Consider the following 18,374-nt stretch of genomic DNA (forward strand, 5'->3'; position numbering starts at 1 on the left):
GAAAAGGCAGAAATGTAGACGGGAAAACTTTTTGTTGTGTTCTGGTAACTAAAGATGGCTGGGATGAGTTTGCAGGGAAAGAAAAAGACTCAGGGTTGAGTTAATTTGTGTTAGAGCCCGGAGTGTTCCTTTAAGCTCCATAATAGCACTTTTAACTAACATGGATATATAAATGCTGGATGTTTTATTAGTAATAGGTTTGATGAAGTGGTGTATGTATGCCACGAAAGCGCTTACCAAATAAATTTGCTACAGATTTTACTTATTGAGTAGTTCATTGAAAGTTCCTGTGGAAATTTACTGCAAATTTTATATCTACAAATACAGCCATTGAGGGGTCTATTGGATGTTCCTGTGGAAATCCAGAGTGATTAGTTTATGGTCTGATCTAACCAGTGACTGGTTGACCTCCGGTGCGGAACACGTGTTGCCCATGTTGGTGATGACCAGGTCCAATATGTTTTCACCTGTGGTAGGGGAGTTTACCAGCTGATCCAGGGCATTTGAGTAGATAAATTCCAGGAAGTGCTGGACTTAGGAGTTTGTACTTGAGTAGTTTTCCCAGTTAACAGTAGGGTAATTGAAATCGCCCAATATCAGCGTGTTCGGTAGGGCCTTCATGTTTTCCAGTGTCTCCAGAAAGGCGGAGTGGTGGTCATGGAGGGTGATCTGTAGCAGGCCACAATTTGCATTGCAGATTTGCTCTATGTTATTTGCACATGGATGATCTCAGAGGTATCATGCTGCGCCACTAACCTGGAGGTGTAGGTATCCTTGATGAATATGGATACGCCCCCACCTTTTGTGTTTCGTTCCATGTTCTGTGGCCAAAACGTGTGGTATGAGTTGTAGCCCAGTAGTGCTGGGGTGCTCTCTGGAGCCTTGAACTAGGTTTCAGTTACTGCTCAGATGTTGACGTTCTCCATACTGAGGAGTGCTTCGAGTGCGTGCATTCTGAGATTTAAACTCCGGGCATTGAGTAGCATAACCCTCATTTTTTTATTTGTGCTGTTTACGGAGGTGGGTTTGACTTTTGAGCCTTGCCTAAAAAAGGCACTATGGGGGGCAGCAAGAACCTTGCCCAGTATTCGAAAGCCTAGGGGTGACGGGTGCAAGCCATCTCTTGTGAAGCAAAGTGGCTTGTCGAGCATGTCATCCCAGGCTGACAGACACTGGATCCCCTTTGAATGACACCAGAAGCTTAGCCAATTGTTGAAATTGATAATTTTTTCTTTATACTGCGGTATCATTCTTGGTGGGGGCAGGATGCTACTCAGGGTCAGGGTCATACCCGCCTGGGCTACATGATCAGAGAGCTCTTCCATGTCTCTCTTCATGTAGTCCAAGGAGGTAGTCTCCAGTCATTCACACCAACATGAACAATGACAGAGTCATATTTGTACTTGTTCTGGAGTGACCTGAGTGCTTGTGCTATGTAGCTGATTCTGGCTCCCGACAGGCAGCTAACAGTAACCTCCTTGTCTAGTCTAGTGAGTGGGACGTCAGTGTGCCTGACTATAGAGTCACCTATTACTAGTGTGTTAGGTATGTTATTTCGCCTTAAGGGCTGTGATTGTGCAGCACACTGATTTTGTGTTTTATGTGTTGTCCGGTTTGTGACAGGAGGTGCAGATTTTTTGGGTGTCTGCTTTGTCAGATCTCCCTCCATTTTGGAACTTTGGCCCTGCACAGCTCAGATCCGATTCTGCCCTTAAGGCAGGGCTGGAGGGGGTGGCCCCGACCTACCTTCTTTGGAAGCTTTGGCTCTGAGGAGGATGGGTAGGTTTCCCTTGGTCCCTCGACTTTCAAGGTGGTAGAAAGGGCTTTTTCTCTCCATAGATAACTGTGTCTCATGTTTTGGATCCTATCCTTTTTCCCTCATTGGCTCTGAGGTCTGAGTCTCTGAGACCTACACTGCAGGGACAGCCAATTGCAATTAGTCTCCAGACAGTTCCTCTAGAGAAACGTCCCCTCTCTCCAGAACTTCCCATGGAGGAGGTCCCTCAGAAGAGGAAGTGTAAGAGGGGATACACAGATTCCCATATGGAGTCTCACAGAAGACACTGATTTTGAGGAGGAAGAAGGATCCCCAAGAGCTCACGGAAGACACTGATTTTGATGAGGGAGAAGTATTCCCCAGATCACCACCTGATGACATATTCTTTGGAGATATTCTAGAAATTCTTAAGCAGAAAGGCCGTTGGTTGTCCAAACTCCTTTTCCTGAAGAATTGGTGTCCCTGGAGGCTTTTGGTTCTGGGACATCTATGTCTTGGGTCATCCCCCCCCGGCAAACAAATGTATTGACCTGGTTTCCCACTGGACACTGTTTGAGCCCATCCCCAAATGCCCGGACAAGTTTTTGGCCCCTTCCTTGGACAGACCTCACTGGAGCAAAGGTGTCCCTGTTGATGCTATGGTGGTGGCAGCAGCCACTAAGAAAGACGTAGCAGAGCAGAGCTCTTCTGTCCATCTTGCCGAACAGGGAGTCCAGAGCATTGGACAGATTTGGAAAGTGAGTATTTGCCTCAGCTACTTTTGGTTTGAGGTCACTTAATTATCTGGTACATTTTACAGGCTGCAGAGAGATTTCACTAAAGAACTATCAAATACTCTTGAGTCCCTGTCTGCTGAGAATTTCAAAAGGACTTCCTCTCAGCTGGCCACTCTTTTTTTTTTTGTTATTATTTCAAATGCTTTGATGAGGTTAATCTCTCATACAGCTGAAGGTACCTCATGAGCAGCTGGTTCAGGTATCACCATAAGGAGACGCGCATAGATGTGGCTATGCAACTTTGTGGAGCCCTTTTAAGGTGTCTTTTGTTAATGCTCCATTTGATGGCACTTCCTTGTTTGGGCCATCTGTTAATGATATGCTTACTCACAGTAAACAGGAAGGAAAGAACCTGTCTGCAGTGGGAATTAAGTTTTCTTCCCCTCGGCGGACTCTTTCTAGAAATGAAAGAGATGGTAAGATGTGGTTCCGTAAATCTCTGGGACCTTTCCAGGAGTTGTGTGGGAATAATTTCTCCAGAGGGGGAGGAGAAAGTTTGGGTGGTAGACATCGCCCTAGACGTTGGAGGCCCGCAGAACTTTAGAGATGCTTTTCAAACAGGCCCTAACAGGGTTGATGCTGTTTGCACCTACAAACCTGAACAGATATTACAACATATTTATGGGTGCTAAAAATAATATCCATAGCTTATTATGTACCCTTTTCCCTTCTTCCTCCTTGTCTAAGGAAGAAACTTTCTGACATTCCACCCAGTCAGAGGAACGAAGTAGCACAAGAAATACAAAAGCTGCTAGAAAACTCATCCAGCAGGTCTCACCTGACCAGATGGGATTCAGAACTTGCACTCCTTTTTAGTGCCAAAGAAAACTGGGACCTTAGACCTATTTTGGATCTAAGCAGTTTGAACCAGTATGTAAAAAAGGCAGTGTTCCAAATGCTCACAGTTCAGTTCATCCTGCCCTTTTTGCACAAGGACGACTGGATGTGCTCTATAGACCTTCAGGACATCTATCATATAAAAACAGACTATTCAGAAGACATCTTGCTTTCAGCTGAGAACCAGTCATTACCAGTTCAGAACTCTGCCCTTTGGACTCACCACAGCCCCCAGGGTGTTTTCCAAATGCGTGGCAGTAGTGTCGGCTCACTTGAAGCTCAAAGGATTCCAGGTTGAGCTTCCAGGTGTTTCCCTATCTAGATGCTTGGCTCCTCGTCGACCCCACCAGGCATCAACTTCAACAAGCCAGGGACTATTTGCTCCAGATTTGCAACACCTTGGCCATTTTAGTCAGTCTTGCCAAATCAAAATTTGCTCCAGTTCAGAACCTGTAATTCATCATAACACTTTTGAACACTATGATGAATTTGTGGCATCTTTACCTTTCCACCACATTGCTTTTATAAAACATCAGGTACGGGATATCCTTTCTCATCCTTCTCCTCCAGCAAGGTTAGTACTTCAAGTACTGGGGTCTGTCAGCTGACTCCTGTCTTTACAAATAAAACCTGCCCTGATTTGCAAGTGTCACATTTGTTGGTAGATTCATTCCAGTCCCTTTCTGGGCAGACCTTTTGTTTCTAATCCAATAGCCACAGTGACCATGGATGCTTCCCTGCTTGGGGGGGGGGGGGCATTTCTTGGGAAGGACAGTCCAAGGCATGTGGACCCCCACAAAAGACCAAATTGCATATCAACATCCTAGAGGTGAGTGCAGTCCTTTTAGCATTGTGGGCATTTCAAGAAACCCTCCTCCTGATGACTATTGCAATTCAGACAGACATGTGGATAGTCTGGTACCTCAACAAACAAGGAGGAACCTGATCTTACCCCCTGTGCAGAGAAGCCATGAGAGTTTGGGAATGGGCAATCTCTTCAGACCGCTTTCTAATCTCAACACACATCCCAGGAAAAAAAGTGTGCTGACAGACAAACTAAGAAGATCTATTCTGATGCCTCACGAGTGGTCTCTCAATCAATTGGTAGCAAATATGATGTTCAGGCATTGGGAACACCCTTGCTGTGACCCCCCCCCCCCCAACAAGTGCAGCAAGTACTTCACTCTGATCCCCCTCTGAGGGAGTCACATAGAAACACTCTGCTTCACACTTGGCCCAAGGGCCTCCGAAATGCTTACCCTCCTCTTCCACTGATTCCAAAATTCTTACAGAAAGCAAGCAGGCTGAAGAGCTCAGTAATCCTCATTGCCCCCTTCTGGCCTTGGCAAGTATGGTTCCACTTTTTGCAGTTTCATATTTATTGTCTGCCATGGATACTGGAGCCTCTTCAGGATCTCCTACCTCACCCATCAAAGATTCAACATCCCAGCCTTCACATTCTCAAGTTAACCACATAATTTCTCCACTTACAATAATAGTTTGATATTCCAGGCTCTCTCCGACGGTGGTTTGAAGTTATAACTGCCATTTCATTTCCTTATATTCCAGAACTAAATCAGAGGGTTCCCCCCCTCGGTCCCATTTCAACATGATCACAATTAAGCAAAACGGACTATTTTCATTGGAATGGGGGACAATTTCAGGGAAAAGGGAGGGGAAGGAATTGGTAACTGTCACCTCTGATAATGTATTTTTGAATGATCCTGATGACAATAATTTTATGGATTTAGTTTGCACAAATTTAATTGAGTGTAATGACGATCTGAACAACGTAGTCAGTATTGTCTGCAACAACAGAGCAGATTTTAACATGTATAACTACAATAGTCATGATGTTAATGACAAATGGGCTGATTTGTTTGCTAAGGGATTGACTTTTGTACCAGCCAAAAAAGGGAAACTTGATGAAACACTTTTGCAGTTGAAACTGTTTACAAGGAAACTAACATTAGTTTTTTTTTTTGTTTCAGAACAATGATGGCTGGTTGGGTAACTTAAAGAATTTGTGTGTTAAACCTAGCACTTTTAACCCACCTCTTCAACCGGTGGTTCAGTGGTTTGAAAGGGCTTGTGAACATTGTTTTTGAGACCAATTGAAATTTATTCTAACATGATAGAAGAGGAGTTCCATTTGCTTAGTAAGATAAGAGAAAATCCTTCTATCAGAGTAATTAAACCAGACAAAGGTGGCGGTCTTGTGGTGATGAATTTCAATTGATTATGTAGATCTTTACTTTATTCTGACACATATAAAGAAGTGTCTATAAACAAAATGAATATAGCTTATAGAAGAGAGGACCTGTTGTTAGAATACATGTTAATGAACAGGCACATTGATGAAAAAGAATATTAATTTCTTCAGGTCTCTCACCCAAAGACCCCCACAATCTATAAAGATTTGAATAAATCACCTTTGCACCAAATAGTCAGAGCTAAAGCATCACAAACACACCCTTTAGCTAAATATGTGGACCTTTATGTGAAGGGAGTGCTAGAAAAACATACTTTTATTTTAAAAGACTCGTGGGATTTTTTATCGAGAATAACTGATGAGGTGTATGACAAGAACTTAAAATTTCTTACTATTGACATCAAGGATTTGTTTTCTGTCATTCCCCATGAAGTAGGTCTTGACTGGTTCTTTAGCTTCTTGAGTCAGTTTACTGAAATTGACAATGCTCAAGCCATGACTCTAAGGACATTAATGGAATGTATTTTGGAGAACAACTTTATTTTATCTGAGCAGCAGCTGTTTAGCCAGAAAAATGGGGGTTGCAATGGGAGCAGCGTGTGCCCCCATTTTCACAAATGTGGTGTTAGCATATTGGGAAAAGACAATTGTCTTTACCCCTCAAGATTTGCACCATGTTGGAGTCTATATGGCATATTCCTTGATTACCTCATTATCTTGTGGAACAACACCAAAGAGAGTTTAGATGAGTTTTTTAATTTCTTAGCAACTCCACGGAGTTCCTGGAGTTAACAATGAATTTTCATTTTTAAGTATCAACTATTTAGATGTAAGAGTCATGAAAAATAGGTTTCATATCTACATTATACAGGAAACTGACTTACTCCAACAGTCTGTTGCACTATGAGAGCTGGCACCCCTTTCACCAAAAGAAGGCATTGGTGAAGGGACAATTTGTGAGACTGGCACATATGGTTAGTTGTGACAACTATTTCTAAAAATAATGTAATAATTTAAGAGATATTTCTGGCAAGTGGTTTCCCTCAGGTATTTGTGAGTAACATTGAAAAAGAGGTAGTTACCTAAAGAAAAAGTATGATATATATGCCTTTGTTAGAAACAGTTGAAAAATAATTAATCCCCCGAATAACAGGTAAAGCTACCAATTTTAGCAGGGCCATGATTTTACAATACAATTTGCACTTTGACCAGGTAAAAGAAATTGTTAAAAAGAATTGGAACAAGGTAATTTAGACAGGGTGGGGAATAAAACCCATGATTGTTTATAAAAAGGACACTTGCATCAAAACACTTATTGAAAGACCCATTAAAATTAGAAGTCAAGGTATAATGTCAAAATGTGGACATTGTGGTCAGTGCAGATTTGTGATGGAAGGGGACCAGGATAAGGTTGAGTTTGAGTAAGTTAGGAAATAAACTTGCTTCTATATACAACCATGGAAGTACAGGGATTGTGTATTTTGCAATATGTTAGGTTTGTGAGGGATTTTACATAGGTAAAACCATCAGGACCTTGAGAAAAAGGATTTATCAGCATCAATACTGTATCAAAAAAAGGTGATAAAAATGCATTATTTAAACACATGAAGGAATATACTACACATCACTTTAAGTTCACTGTTATTGATCATGTTGAAATGGGACCCAGAGGGGGGACCCTCTTGATTTAGTTCTTGAATATAAGGAAATGAAATGGCAGTTACAACTTCAAGCCACGGTACTTCCAGGACTTAACGGTATGATATCCATCACCAGTGCCCTTAAATTAAAAGCTGGGTTTATGTAACATGAATGACTAACAATTTCAGTTTAAGTGTTAGATTCTGGTTATATTCTGTATGAAGGAAAAAAGTTTCGTTGGCTGGTTTTATGGTGGTGAAAATATGCACTATGCTTTATAATTATACAACAGTTTTATCATGGTTCTTTTAATTTATAGGTCACATATTTTAACATGGGAGGGTTTTTTTGTATGTAAGGATGGGGGTTCTGTGTGAATTTTATTCTGAAGAAGTCCTGATACCTTTCGGACGAAGGCACTTAATCTGTGAATTTGTGGAATAAAGTGAGTCCTAGTTAGTTGGCGATTGGTGCCCATGATTACCTCCCTGAGCTCATTCAGCTCTATCCTTGGCTACCTCATTGGCCTTTTGGTCAAGGACATCCATTGATGACATTTGGGCAGCAGTCACATGATCCAAGGCTCCTACATTTGTTTCACATTACAAGTTGAACGTCCATATCTAGAAATAGAGCTTCCTTTGGTTTGGCAGTACTCCAGAAGATCCTTCCTTGAGGACCACCCAAAGTCTATGTAGCTGGGGACTCTGTCCCATTTAGTGAGGAAGAATGAAAAGGGCAACATCAGATTTATAAGTTATGTACTCACTATAACTTGGCATCTGTGTTGTCCATTTTCATTCTTCTTCACCTTCCCTCCCTCCCATCTGCCCCATCCTTTTTTTCTTCTGGAAGAATCTATTGGACTGTGTTTGGAACTTACTGTTCAATGTTTGAGCCCTGTCTTTTTCTGTCTATCCTATTTCTCTCTTGGACAAGTGGGAGATAAGGCAGCAAACTCAATCTGAGGCAATGGGGATGGAGTAGAGCATTATGGGTAGAGGGAGGAGCTCAAGAGCCGGATCCTAAGTCTAGTATATGCGGTAGAGTCTGATCTGAGGATTGGATCTAGAGCCATTAATGAAGAAGAATGAAAATGGACAACACAGAAGCCAAGTTATGGTGAGTACATAATTGTATCTATAATGTGATTGGTGCATTTTTTAATATCCCACCACAGCCTAACAGTTCAAGATCACATTGTTAATTTTAACTTGCTTTTTTCCAGTCTTTCTAATTTTGCTGCAGTTTAAAACTTGGATAATTATCCTTAAGATAAGTTTTCTTGCTTTACTGTTTTTAGGGCATGCCTTTAGCATATGGACTAGTCATTGATGGAGCCCCCCCCCCATATAACATTTAAAATAACCCTTACTGCACCCTATACAAAACTGGTTTTTAGTATTACATGCAAGTATTTTGTGGCATTTTTGTGTCAGTATTTATCTCGTTACTTAGTCCCTTATGTCCTTAACATTAATAAGATAAAGTGGGAGGTGTATGCCGTTTATCCACCAGTTTACCACAGTCCACAAAATTCTAATCTTTTTCAGCCACTCCTTGCAAAGCTGCATTTTGCATGTCTAATACTATACCTAATAAGAATGATGCTTTAGTCGCCCATTTTCTGCACTAATTTTACAATATTGTAGGTCATCTTCCTGGTCATTTTCATCTCCCATCCTTTCTGCCTCAGTTTTTGTCAGGAGCAACTATATTTATTTTGGTATGGCTACACCTTTACTATTGCAGGTCGTGTCTGCTTTGTTTCTTGGCAGGGTTTGGAGCAGTAGACATGATGCGCCATTTCAGTTAAACAATCCTGCTTGGAACACAAGTCCAGTTGTTTATAATTTCATAAAGTTAATGCAGTCTATTCCTTCCAATTTTTTTTGGTACAGCAGAAAATCTCTAGTTTTCTCTGAGCATGATAACTTTCAACTCTACTGTCTTTTGAAACCGTTCTTAAGAAATTTCATGCTTGTCTAAACTTTTCTTCATTTTAGCCTCTGATTTTTCAGGTTCGCTCAGCTTATCTAACAGCTAGTTAAAATTTCTATTATTTTAAACCCCTCCAATAAATTTGATTTATGTTTTACTTCTAAATTACTAGAAGCCACCTGTCATACCAGAGCCATAAAATGAACCATTTTTGGTTGAGCTGCTGTAAGTTCATTCACGGCTAGTTTTCTCATCCTTTTCTGGATGATTTTCTGTTACTTTTTTCCAAACGTCTTTTATGTCCTCTGTGGAGTGTAATTCTAAGTCAGTAACTGAAAGTTATGTTATTTTACTAGCTTTAGTGTTTTTTTCCACAATTGTCACACTGGGAGAACTCTAATCATCATTTTGATCAGTGTGCAGCCATCTTGGAAGTTCTCATGTTTACGTGTCTAACTTTTCCTCTGGCAGTTTGCTATAATTATTTTATGTGTTTCAGTGTGCACTTTTCATTTTTATTAACTTGTGCTTGATTTACAGTTGGTCTGTTTTATAATAAGGACCAGTCAGTAGGGGTACGGGGTAGACTGCTATAGCAATAACCCACGCCTGGGTGTGGGTAATGCTAAATTTACCCACGGTTGGCGTGGTTTGGTCCCGAGTGAAGCCCGAGGACCAAACAAAGCCAACCGGGTGTAATTTAGCATTACCCACACCCAGAAGTGGGTTATTGCTATTATACCATGACATTATTTAAGAAAAGAAACTGTTACTTTTCTTAAATAATGGCATAGTATAATGCCTGTTTACTGCCCTTCCGCAGATGTCTTGGCATCCGGCAGTTCTGATGTACTGCGGCGCCTGCGCAGTACATCAGAGTTGAGCAAAAACGGAGAAAGCAAGATCTCCGTTGCTTTTATGTCTCGCTATGTTAAATGAGTTTAACATAGCGAGACAGTTTTAAAATAAGCAACGGACATCTCCGTTGCTTATTTTAAACTGTCTCGCTATGTTAAACTCATTTAACATAGCGAGACTAAAAAAGCAACGGAGATCTTGCTTTCTCCGTTGCAAACACTGCCTCGCTATGTTAAATGGGTTTAACATAGCGAGACAGCTTTAAAATAAGCAACGGAGATCTCCGTTGCTTATTTTAAAGCTGTCTCGCTATGTTAAACCCATTTAACATAGCGAGACAGTGTTTAAAAAAAAAACGAGTTATACTAATGGAAAAAAGTCCGGGCGACCGGACCTTTTTCCATTAGTATAACTGGATTTACAACGGGCACGCTGGCCAATCAGCGTGCACGTTTTTGGGGGATCGTGGTATAATGGTGAGTAAAATATATGGGGATGTACACCAGATATTATAGCACACTGATGTATGGGCATAAGGTAATATTTTACACACATGCAACATTTGCAGCATTCTCCATGTAACCATTAAAAGGATAAACAAAGAGCAGCTACACAATAATGTGCACTGACCATGCTAAGTAGTAGCCATGTCGTGTAGTACTGTTTCCAAAGATGCAGACACTGCTGTTGGTGGTGTCTCCCCATCTGGCTTAATATACCACCATTTGCTTAAGCAAGAGTATGCAGACATTCTGACATTAGGATAGAAAAGGAAAAAAATCATTAAAGGAAAGAAAGTGTGCAGACTCTGGTGAATTTAGAACATGAGTTATAATCATTAATAGAAATCATGTAGGTTATAATACCTTGGAAAATGCAGGCAAAACAACAGCAGATCTGATGCTAGATGAACAAAATAAAGCCTAAAAACAAAGTAGTAAATGTAAGTGAAGGTTTGATAACATGATGCAGGACAAGTAAAAGGAGGAAGGTAAAGTCTGTCAATATTTGGTACACTTTATCCATTTAAAAATAGGAATGCTAATCATAAAAAATGCACAGGATGTTGTTGAAGGGACTGTTGATAGGGCTGAAAAAATAGAAACTAACTAGTGTCAGGTGATGGCACACACAATTTAAAAGGAAACAAAGAAGCCAGCAACAAATTTTGCACTTTTGATAGTGTCTTACTGGTAGAGCTGGATGTGGTTAGTTTACATTGAACTCCAGAGGGGCAAAAAACAAAAATAATAATTTTGCTCTTACCTGGAACAAATTTATGAGACCTGAAGTTCTGGTAAAAGCAAGAACAATAATTTGTGAAAGAAATATCTTATTCTGCTAGTGGAATAACACTGGAAAATAAGACATGCCAGGTAAAATAGAAAAAAGTATTAACTCCTAAATTAAAAATGATGTGATTTAAAATGTTTCTTTTTGGTAATCTAGGAAAGTGTTCTTTTGGAAAGAGGTTAGAGTATTTTATAAGTAGGCCTTCTCTACAGATACCAGCCTTAACTTTCTTGCTAGCAAAGCACTCTGAGCTCACTGAAGCACTTCATGGCTCTAAAGTTTTAGTGGCTCTGGGTTAATTGGCATTTTTTTTTAGATAACTCTGCCTCATTGTGTTAGTAATGAAAAATGGAACAGTTGCTTACATGTTGACAGCACACACTTCGGGTAGTGTGATCTTTTTAGACCATAGCAAACTATACTCTTCCTGTGAAAATTTAAATCGTATTGTCAGTGTTTGGGATTAGGCTGTTCTTTATTTTTGTGCTGGTGGTGCCGTCAAGACAAAACCCAGGTTGCATTTTGATCTGGTAGAGAGGGACTTGCACTTACTTACTCTTGTTTTCATGTCCTACTAAAGGATCCACTATGAAAAGTTATAGTTCCTAACAGCGAAGTGCATGAGTCAGAATCATCAAAACACACACCTGTTCAAAACTGTAGGTGACCTGTAAAAGAAAGCATTATCTTGTGGTGGAGGGGTGCAGAATTTCCTGAAACCTGCCATCTGGGGGCTTCACTCTCCTTTTTATATACTAGTGGTATACATCGACAATTGCAAGAGAAAGGGAAACTCCCAGTGAAGGAGGGGAAAATGGGTGTCCAACTGCTGTCTTGTTGTAGAATTGCCATTCTATAAAAACATTTCAGAAATTGATTTTGTTGAAGTGGGATTAACCAGATAACATTCATAAAGTTACCATTTGCCAAATAGGAATTTGTAGGTGACCTAAAGACACATGATATGCTGTCCAAAACATTCCTTTGCATCTCTGCTTGCCTCTTTTTGAGTACTTGACTGTTAGTTTAAATAGTATTCTGTGAAGAACTGTACCATAAATTTGCTAATTTTTCTAAATTGTATCTGAATATTGTGTGATAGCGTCTTAATGTTTTTGCTTGTTTACTTTTTTAGTTATTAGTTTTTTCTTGAAAAACAGATATCTGAATTCTTTTTGGCTTTTTCTGACTTTTCTTATATACTTTCCTCTCTAGATTTGATCGAATGGGGACTGGTGGGCCACTGTTCATTGATGTTACGTGGCATCCTGCAGGAGATCCTGGCTCAGATAAGGAGACCTCCTCAATGATGATTGCAAATACAGCAGTCAATTATTGTGGACTGGACACCATCCTTCACATCACATGCTGTAATCAGACCAAGGAGCATCTGACTGAACACTTACGAAAAGCCAAACGCCTTGGTTTAAAAAACATTATGGCTCTTCGGGGAGGTGAGTTTAATTCTAACAGGCATTTGTCAAGTTAGAATAATTCAGATTGCTTATGTAAAAATTCTGTATCACTTACATCAATCAGCAGCATTTATTTGAGCATAGGTAATAACAGTAGTGCCTCCTAGGTCAGCTTAAACTCATTAACTTTTTTTTCCCCCCAGTTTGGTTATCTGTGTAAGTAAATAAGTAACCATTGTGTGCCACAACTTAACACCGGAAACAATTTGTATGTTATCAGATTTGTTACTTTAATTCTGATGTTTCCAGAGTGTGCTGCTCCTTGTTGAGGGGACACACTTCTCCCCAACTCTGTCACAACTGAGAACACAAATATTTATTATCAAGGATAGTCTTTTGCTAGTTAGAATGTAGGGAGCCAGTTTGCTCACCAGTACATTAGTACTTATTGTATTGATGATCTGGAATCGGGAAAGAAGCAAGCCTTCAGATCATTTTTTGAATGACTGAGCATCTATTTGCTTTTTTTTTGTTTGTTTAAGGAGCCACTTCAGCATCTAAATATCAAGTAATTTGCTCTCTTTTTCGCAGTGTATCGGTTGTTGGCACCTCCAGTGGTTAACCATCTGTTTTTTTATTCTGCCTCTGTGTCAAACCAAGTGCTGCTACTGCAGAAGTATGGATCCTGGAATGTGTGTCTGTTGGTATCTTTCACAAAAATACTAGTCCTTCATGCATGCTTCCTCTGTGCTTGGACTTCAGTTGGCTGCTACATTAGAAAGCACGTTGTAGTTGGTGCTTCATCTGCGAAGGACTGCAGACATCACAGTCCCCTTTGGGGGGTCACTGTCCACTATAATAGCCTGAGGATAGAACCCCCTCCTGCATGGATACCATTCCAGTATCTACAAGTGCCTTAGAAGGCAGATAGTAGTGGTGCTCCCTTAAGAGGAGCCAGCCAGAAACTCGAGACCAGTAATATTGTGAATAGGCAGGGCAGCCTTTCCCAGGCATTGTAGCCAAACTAGTTACTTCAGTTTGTTTTATATATTATATATATATATATATATATATATATATATATATATATATATATATATATATATATACACACACACACAAGACTTACATTTGCATTTAATTCATTAAATAAATAACCGTGTATAAATATGCTGGAAAGTTGGGAGGTGGCAAGGCTAAGTAAAACAGTCAAATAAAGAAATAAACCTATTTTGGATTCTAATGCATCAGTTAGGCACCAGTTATATCAGTCCTTAATACAATTTTCTGAAATATTTGTTAAGAGAAGCAAGCCATACTAGTACAGATAAAATAAACAGGTGCAGACGGATAAAACAAACAGGTGCAGACTGAATTAGTGTACAGCATTTAAACCAAATCGCTTTAATTGCAGATTAGAGGAGAGAGTGTTGATCAACATCAGACAATTGGGGTATACAGAGGGGATATGCTGAATGTGAAATTCACGCTTGGCCCTACAAGATATGCTATTGCAAACATTTTTCCGTGCTAATGAGATGGATTACTAACTAAGGGTATGGGTGAGAGTTTTTGAGTCTGTGTACGTGGTGTGAGTGTGGAGGGGGGGGGGGCAGGTCTTAAGTGCCCCATGTAGGGGCTGACACTATAGCTCATGGTCTGATGGATGGCCAGACTGTGTAACTTAGTGACTTTGAAGTGAGAAATGCAAGGACTGAGGAGGCTGGAATGCTAGGTTAACAATAGGTGGTGTTGCATCAGAGGAACAGCATGGTCGAGTAGAAGTGACACATGGGAATAGGTGTCAAACCACTGCAGGGAGTACCAAGGTAAGACTTATTAGAGCTAAGAGTGTGAGTTATTGGGGAAATGATGGGAACATAAAGGGAATGGGGGGAGGAGAAAAGGATGGGAAGTAAGGAATAGAAAGAAGAGTACATGGGAGAGATGCTGTAGACAGGGAAACTTGAATGAAGGACAGACAGATGAGTGAATAGGGTAGGCAGAAGGATGCAAGTAAAATGGGGGTGGAAGAAACTGATAGAAAAAGTTGGTGACTGCGGAACAAGCTGAAACAAGAATTAAGGAGCACCCACGAGAAGTGGGGGGTGCCGAAAGGGATATTGATGGATAGAGAATGGTGAGATGATTCGGAAGGAGAGAAGGTGAAAAAGTGGATTGGTAGTTAGCCCAGAAGAGGCAAGAAGGAATGCAGGAGAGTGTATGTACGATTGCAAGTAAATAAAATAATGAAATGTAAAAGGTCTAGCGCTGTGAGGATCAAGCAGGAAGCCGAACCAGAGAGTTGGCAACAGGTTGAAGGCAAGGTATTAATAACTGGTGATTATCTCACCAAGGAGATTAGAACCTTGGAGGTTGGGAAATATGACAGCTCTGGCCACAGTAAAGACAAAACCAGAACCGAGCCAGTACATGATATTGCAATAGGAAAAGGTTTGTGGAGCAGCATAGGGCCTGCTCATGCGATGGACTGCATGACAACTAATGACCTGGAGGCATGAACATTGGGGAGGATAGTCAGGAAAGCAAAAGGGTTTTCCAATGACTTTACACAGCCTGGGTGATTTTTTTCCCCCAAAGATCTTGAAGGGCCTGTTGGTGCCTGCAGCCAGTCTTGCCTCTCAACTGTACATATTTTCACACAATTTCCAGATTTTTGTCTCTTATTTTTGATCTGTTCCTCAAAAAACTTTTTTTTTTTTTTTGACAAATCATTGGGATAATCTAAGGATTAAAGTCACTAAATAGTAACATTTTTGTTTGAGTTTCAGACTTAATCTCCTTCAAAAAATCCATGCTAACACAAATCCTGTTATTCTAGCAACTTTCTAAGTTAAGATCATTATTTAATGTGTCCCTATTTTTCGGCCTTTGTCTCCCCATTATGTCAGGCTTTGTCCAGATTTCTTGCAGTAAGAGTTTGAGAGCTATGCAGCCAGTACACAAAGGAATTTAATATTTGTAAGTTGCAGTACCTAAGGACAGCTGTAGGAAGACAGAAGCACTCTGTAGACAGCTGTGGGAAGACCTGAGCTGCTGCAGAGAAACTTTGAGGATGCAGTACACCTCTGTAAAAGAGAGGCAGCTTTGCTGAAAGATTGAAGTGTGCTGGCATCACGACGTCTTTAAAATGAGGTGATGGGGAAAAGAAATGGGACAAGGAAGAACATGTAAAAGAATGCTCAGATCTGGGACCCAAACCGGCATGGCTATACTGTCAAGAAGTGCCTGTGGACCCTCTTGTAGTTTTGTGACTAAATAAGAACAAGGCTAGATGAGTGAGTTGTCTCAGTTTTTTCAGTAAAGTTTTTCAGCTTGTATCTCATCCAAGACTAGGAAAGATGAGTGGGCTAGAAGTAGTGTGGTGCCCAAGATGAGGGAAGTGGAATGCTGTAATGGTCTGCTGGGGACCTCACTGTTCAACATATTTATCTGTTATGAAGTGGACGAGTAATGGACGGAATGTATTTTTGGATGATATAAACTGGGATTGCAGTTTTAGAAGGAAGGATATTTAAGCGACCCCCAAATCCACTACAAGTGGCAGAGATGCTCATTGAGGCTGAAAAATGCAACATTGTGGGTTTTTAAACACCGCTAACTGATGCTAATCCAGGAGAGAGTAGCTGAAAGGGACCTGGGAGGGATTGTCATACCAGCCCTAAACTATCAGGCACAAGAACAGGTAAAAATGAACTCTGGATTGTGTGTAAGTGACTGTTAAGAATGCAGATGCTGGTTTCATTTCCATCACTACAAATGCTAGTTCTGACTTGTTTCTGAAGCTGTTTTTTTGACTTGTGGGTTAATCAAACAGCAGGTTTTGTATCAGCATTTATTTGGTGCAGAATAGTAAATATGAAATGCTAATGTCTGGTATTGTTAAGTGACTAATCAGTGATGTATTGAAAAATGTAAGCAACAAGGTAAAAATATGAATTAAAATCAGGTATGTTAAAAAGTTAATAGAACAGGTTTGCATCAACATATTTTTTTCTATGTAGTAAGTATGAGAACTCTTAACATTGGCATTAATTCACTGTGGTACACCAGGAAAAAAATCAAATATTACAGGGGACAAGGGAGAGTCAGGATGTTCTGTAAAAATCAGTTGGTTGTTATGTTTTAGGTAAGCATTTCAGGTAATGGATCAGTTGCTTTGGATAGTTTGCTAGGATTTTATCTGACGTGACTTTTCATAAAATATTGCAATTGTCAATCTATCCGCAGTGGTGCAGAGTTAGCATTGTTGCCTCACAGGAAGAGGTTCTCCCTTTCAATTCTCAGCTGGAGTGCGGGGAGTGCCTTCTGTGTGGACTGTGCATGTCCTCCCCTCTAGAGGTAGCAACATCCTTGACCTGGTCATTACTAACATGGGAGACAATTGCTCTACACCAATAGTTAACTCCTTCCTGGTTAGATCCAACCACAAACTAATCACCTTGGAAATCCACATCACCCCCACTCCCAACCCCCCGCAAAGGTCACCACCATGAAAAACATCTCCAAAGTTAACTTTGGGCTCCTAAAAACAGAGGTGGCTAACATCACAGGACCCATGCAAATGGAGAATAGTTGCATGACGGCCAAATCGTGCACCAGTGCACTGTACGAACACATACACAAATGCATGGATCTCGCCATACCCAAAAGAACCAAGATGGTCTCCTCCAAAAGAACCAAGATGCTCTCCTCCAAAAAAGGAAGCCAATATGGTGGTCCCCTGCCATAAACTCTACAACAGAAGGAGGAAACTGATGCAGAATAAGGAAGTCCCAAGACTGGAAAAACTCCCTTATCAGCCTCAACAAAAAGTTGAGATCCCTCATCAAATCCTCTTAGCTATGAAAAAAGAATTGCAGCAGATAGTAAAGACCACCACAAGACCTTCTGTAGTTATGTAAAGAATCTCCACGGCAATACCCAGATTTGCTCTGAGCTACTGCACAATGGTACCTCCTGTACTGAGCCAACAGATATTACCAATATACTGGCCAACAGATTCAGTGCCAACTTTACCCCCCCCCCCCAAAGGACCAATCACAATACCAGTACATTGCCAGGCACCCAGTATTACTGCTGCACAGGTTAAAACAGCACCGTCCAAGGCCAAGATTACAGCTTCTATGGGACCTGACAATATCCCTGACTGTGTTCTACATGAACTACAGAGTGATCTGGCACCTCACCTGTGTGCCCTGTTCAATCACAGTCTCACCTCAGGCTTTGTCCCTACTGAATGGCGCACTGCTACATTCATCCCTCTCCAGAAAGGAGGAGCGAATACAGGCCCTGGGAACTATCGCCCCATTAGCCTGATGAGCCTGATATGCAAAGCTATGGAATGCATCATCATGGACGTAATAAACAAGGATATAGGGAATCTCCAAACTCTGGATCCCACACAGTTTGGTTTTGTGAAGTGTAGATCATGCATGCTCAACTTGGTCGACTTCTTTGAGTCCGTCACTAGAGCTGTGAATGAAGGCAAAGTGGTTCATACAGCCTACCTTTATCTGGCCAAGGCCTTTGATACCATTCTCCACTCAGGAATCATAGAAAAACTCACTAAGCTAGGTATCAACCCCTATATCAGTAGGTGG

General features: G+C 40.8%; 1 protein-coding gene across 1 annotated transcript in view; it reads left to right on the top strand.

Moving 5' to 3' along the window:
* Positions 1-18,374, top strand: part of MTHFR (methylenetetrahydrofolate reductase) — a 299,098-nt gene that overhangs the window by 30,673 nt on the left and 250,051 nt on the right. The window contains exon 3 of the mRNA XM_044075243.1: positions 12,551-12,789. Within this exon, the coding sequence (XP_043931178.1) occupies positions 12,551-12,789 (239 nt within the window). The remainder of the gene's footprint in view (positions 1-12,550; positions 12,790-18,374) is intronic.

The sequence above is a fragment of the Protopterus annectens genome, chromosome 1.part1 (assembly GCF_019279795.1).
Source record: "Protopterus annectens isolate FY-2018-M chromosome 1.part1, PAN1.0, whole genome shotgun sequence".
Lineage (NCBI taxonomy): Eukaryota > Metazoa > Chordata > Ceratodontiformes > Protopteridae > Protopterus > Protopterus annectens.